General features: G+C 26.3%; 1 protein-coding gene across 2 annotated transcripts in view; it reads right to left on the bottom strand.

Moving 5' to 3' along the window:
• LOC145257671 (histone-lysine N-methyltransferase SETMAR-like) overlaps nt 1-3836 on the bottom strand; it is a 30414-nt gene extending 26578 nt beyond the window's left edge. For both annotated transcript variants that reach the window (XR_013864021.1, XM_080115677.1), the window contains exon 1: nt 295-3836. Coding sequence is in view for 1 of the 2 variants with exons in the window: in XM_080115677.1 (XP_079971803.1) it covers nt 295-333 (39 nt within the window). In the remaining variant the exon portion in view is untranslated. The remainder of the gene's footprint in view (nt 1-294) is intronic.
• Between the last annotated feature and the right edge of the window lie 662 nt (nt 3837-4498).

Consider the following 4498-nt stretch of genomic DNA (forward strand, 5'->3'; position numbering starts at 1 on the left):
GCTATCGGATAAACAATTATGTGTTTTTAAAAAAATCTTAAATTATTCATTTCTTAATAGGCTAGTCAAAATAAATATCGATGACAAATTTGGAAAAATAGAGCAGCTTTACTTTATTATACATGTAAATCTACGGGTCTTCCAATAGATCAAAAAAACATGGCATGTGGCATGCAAATATAACTTGGTTGTTCTTCTTAAAAACAATAATGGCTACTTTTTTATTATATGAAACTGTTGGATTTTCTACATTTACTTGAATAAAGTCGACTCTTAGTTTGAAATTATACTTACTTTGAAATAAAATTTTGTTTTGATTTTGACGTAATACATCACTTTATTAGACGTTGGCCTCACAAATAAAAAAAAGGTAAAATTCCACTTTATTCATCAACATAATCTCCTTCTTGTGTGATTCCAACGCTTCTCTTACAATTGGATGCATCTTTGCAGAACGATTTGTTTTTAGTGTTTAAATATCTGTAATTTTCGGATTCTACTTCTTCATTAGAGACAAATCTTTATCCCTGGAATATTCTATGCAAGCTGTAAGTCGATTGCGGACAGATCTGGCGAATCTAAGTTCAGAAATAATTCGAAGTGCAGTTCATGGATTTTTGCCATCATTGCGATCGATTTATTACCAATGTTCATTGTCTTGGTTAAAGAGCATTTTTTTCTTCATTTGTAACCATTTTTTTTGTGTGTGTGTTGGGGATAGGTGATTTTTTTCTTCATTTGTAACCATTTTTTTTTGTGTGTGTTGGGGATAGGTGATTTTTTTCTTCAAACGTTCTAATAATGAGTTGGATTTAATTTCTTTGTTTTGTTTTTGTTTTGTTTTTTGTTTTTTTGCTTTTACGTTTGTTAAATTGTGTTAAAACTTTTTTCTGGGGTAAAAAATATCGAAAATATATTTTTTATGTCAAACGCTTTAGGTTTCTTTGTGTTTTATAAAATGTTAAAATATAATTATTTCTGCTACAATAAATAAAATTGGCAAACATACAGTATACTTAGCAATATATAACAAATAACTTTTACCAATCGCAAGAAAATTTAATTTTCCATCGATCTGCGTAATTAACCGACCCCAGTAAGCCAAAAAAACTTCGACATTTTGAAAAAACACCAACTACAATAACAACAACTTTAAAACAGTTTCAGTAAGTTAAAAATAGACGAATCGGTCGAAAATTATTTTTTATTTAAAAGTTTTGTTGTTTTTTATAATATGGTAATAGTTAATAAATACGCTTGCATTCTTTTTAATTTTTGATTTTTCACTTGTTAAACATACTGCATAAAAACTAAAAATCAAGAAAATGATGGTGGCCATCTTGAATCTATTTTTACAAGCCTTCAAGACTATGGAACCGATTCGGAAACAAAAATCGCTTAAAAAATCGCTTACAAAATAGTTTTAGAACTGAAAAGCCATGTAAGTCGATAAAAAAATTTAAATTTTCTTGCGTCTAGTAAAAATTATTTGGGGCATTTATGTTCCTGATTTTTGGAGATGAGGATTGATAATTTGTATTATTCCAAATACTTTGCTCATCGATAGTTTTATTTGCACAACGTTTCTGCCTTCACTAGCTGTATCTCGTTGAACTCGTGAATCTTTCTGTCGAACTCGGGAATCTGCACGGAATTTAAAACAGAACCCTTTCTTTAATCTACAGGGCTAGCACGCTCTCATTCAGGTCAGCAATGACCAGATAGAAGTCTTAAGTAATTCACAATCGTATTTTTGTAGCGCCCGTACTGAGGATTGAACCATTATCCCCCAGAATAGTGTCACAACTGAAGTAGTGATTTCAAACGGAAAAAAATAAATATGACTTGGGTGCAGTCAACTAGAATCGAAAGCAAAACATACCACTCTTTGACCTACTTTCTCCGTCTCTGAGCCACGCCCATACGCATATAAATAGTTCAACCTATAAATGCCAGGTATATAAACTCAACGGTAGGTTCTTTGATATGACAAAGGCGCATTCCAAATGAATTTTTCTGTTTAGAGCACAATTTAACCATAATACTTGACTTTTGCATTTTAAACTTTAATTGAAGTCATTATATATAACATTTCATACAATCAACAGTAGGTTTTCTACTATGCAATGTGTACTACAATGTGTTGTGAACTAAGTAACTGAGGGGAGGATTGAAAAATTAGCGATTTTTTTTTTTCGATGTCAATTAAAATATGGGAGGATGAAACATTCGTTGATCATGAGGATCATTCCCGGCCAACGTCGGGTCTCCCTGCTAGTACTTATATGATTTTCCCCTTCGTTTTTTTGATGGAGATTGTACGTCAGTGGTTGGAAAATACATGTTCTTCTGTGATATTATTATCAATTTAGAAAGAATCCAAATTTTGATGGGAAAATTTTATGAACAAAGATTCTGATTCAATTTGCGAATGCAAGTTGTTGAGTTGATACAAACCTGTTAACATTTTCAATCCTTTCAATTTTTTTAAAAAACTTTTAAAGTTTATAAGAATTTAGATCCTCTGGACCACTGCTCTCATCTTAAGTGTTATTTTCACAACGCTTCGTTTGATGTAATCTCCAACCTTCTTCAGGTGTATCTTGTCGAACTTGGAAATCTTTCAGTCGAACCCTGGAATCTGCACGGAATTACGAACTGAACCATTTATTTTATTTTATTTATTTAATTAGTATGCAATTATAATTAGTTTGTGTGAAAATATTAAACAAACATTAATTAATTCAACGATAATATCGGTAGTTTGAGAAATTAATTTTCTTTCATCGAATAATTAATGTGGACTTTAGGTGCTTTTTTCGTAATGTTCATGAAAAAAATATATTTCTATTTTTTATTCTTACAATCTACGATGCTTTATTTTTATTTAAAAAAAATAAATAAATAAACAAATTCATTCACTTTTTTATATATATACTGAAAACCATAACTTTAGTAAAGATGTTTTTTTTTTTTGTTTAAACAAAGTGATACATTTCCACTAAGATTTTAATAAAAATAATGGGTTCAATATATTCCGTGATCATTACTTGATAAATACTGAAAATGTCATAAAAATTGGTTAATTTCCTGATTTTTGGTGAATTTGTAAGTAAAGGGATAGGTCAAAACGTTTATACGTTTTGGCCATCGACATTCATTTTGCACGTACTTAAATATTGAAAAGTAAATAGACGCAGAGATCATACTTAAATCGAAGAATGTATATATAATTTTTAACCAGTGGAAAAATGTAGTGTAATAAAAAAGAACAATACATTTTTCAACTAAATCGATAAACAAGTTGAACTTTATTTTATTTATTTTTAACAAATGTGCAAAAATTTTAATAATTTCTGAAATGAATTATTTCTTATGTCTGCTGCGGTTATAAATGAAACAATATTTTCACATAGTTTCTTGGCTTTCTTATAAAATCATAGAACAAAATAAATATACAAATCCACTTGAAGAAATTTCTACTGTTTAACCTCCACCCAAATTAACAACAAAGTTAACAATTCCTAGCAAATAAATAAACAAATAAGTAAATAAAATAAACGTCGATCTGCCAGTATTTTCAAGAAAAAAGGACTTAGAAATAAATATCTTATAATATGAAAATTATTTCCTTTAAATTTTTATAAATGCGGTATTTTTAAATATATTTATGGGCGCTAAAAGCCGCAAAGCTCGCAATCTTATGACACTTATATGGAAATTAAACAAAAACTGAAATATTACTCGATTGGGTTAATTAAAAAATAATTAAATCAAGCATGTTTTGTGTGAGATAAACAAAACATTAACTACAACTCATTAGAACTATGCGGAGTAAAAATATATCATTGTATTTTTGAAGTAATCGAAGAATTATTACGTAGAAATCAGTTTGAAAAAATGTTAAATTTGTTCATTGACATCAGAGGGACGTATATATATATATATATATATATATATATATATATATATATATATATATATATATAATGTATTATATATATATATATAATGAATTATATATATATATAATGAATTATATATATATATAATGTATTATATACATTATATATAATGTATTATATACATTATATATAATGTATTATATACATTATATATAATGTATTATATACATTATATATAATGTATTATATACATTATATATAATGTATTATATACATTATATATAATGTATTATATACATTATATATAATGTATTATATACATTATATATAATGTATTATATACATTATATATAATGTATTATATATATTATATATAAGGTATTATATATATTATTTATTATATATAATGAATTATATATTATATATATTATATATTATATATATTATATATCATATATTACTAAGAAATTAGTTTGTAAAAATGTTAAATTTGTTCTTTTTACATGAGAGGGCCGGATATATATATATATATATATATATATATATATATATATATATATATATATATATATATATAATGTATTATATATATT

This window comes from Euprymna scolopes, chromosome 3 (assembly GCF_053919585.1).
Source record: "Euprymna scolopes isolate OS-2025 chromosome 3, ASM5391958v1, whole genome shotgun sequence".
In the NCBI taxonomy this organism is placed as follows: Eukaryota; Metazoa; Mollusca; class Cephalopoda; order Sepiida; family Sepiolidae; genus Euprymna; species Euprymna scolopes.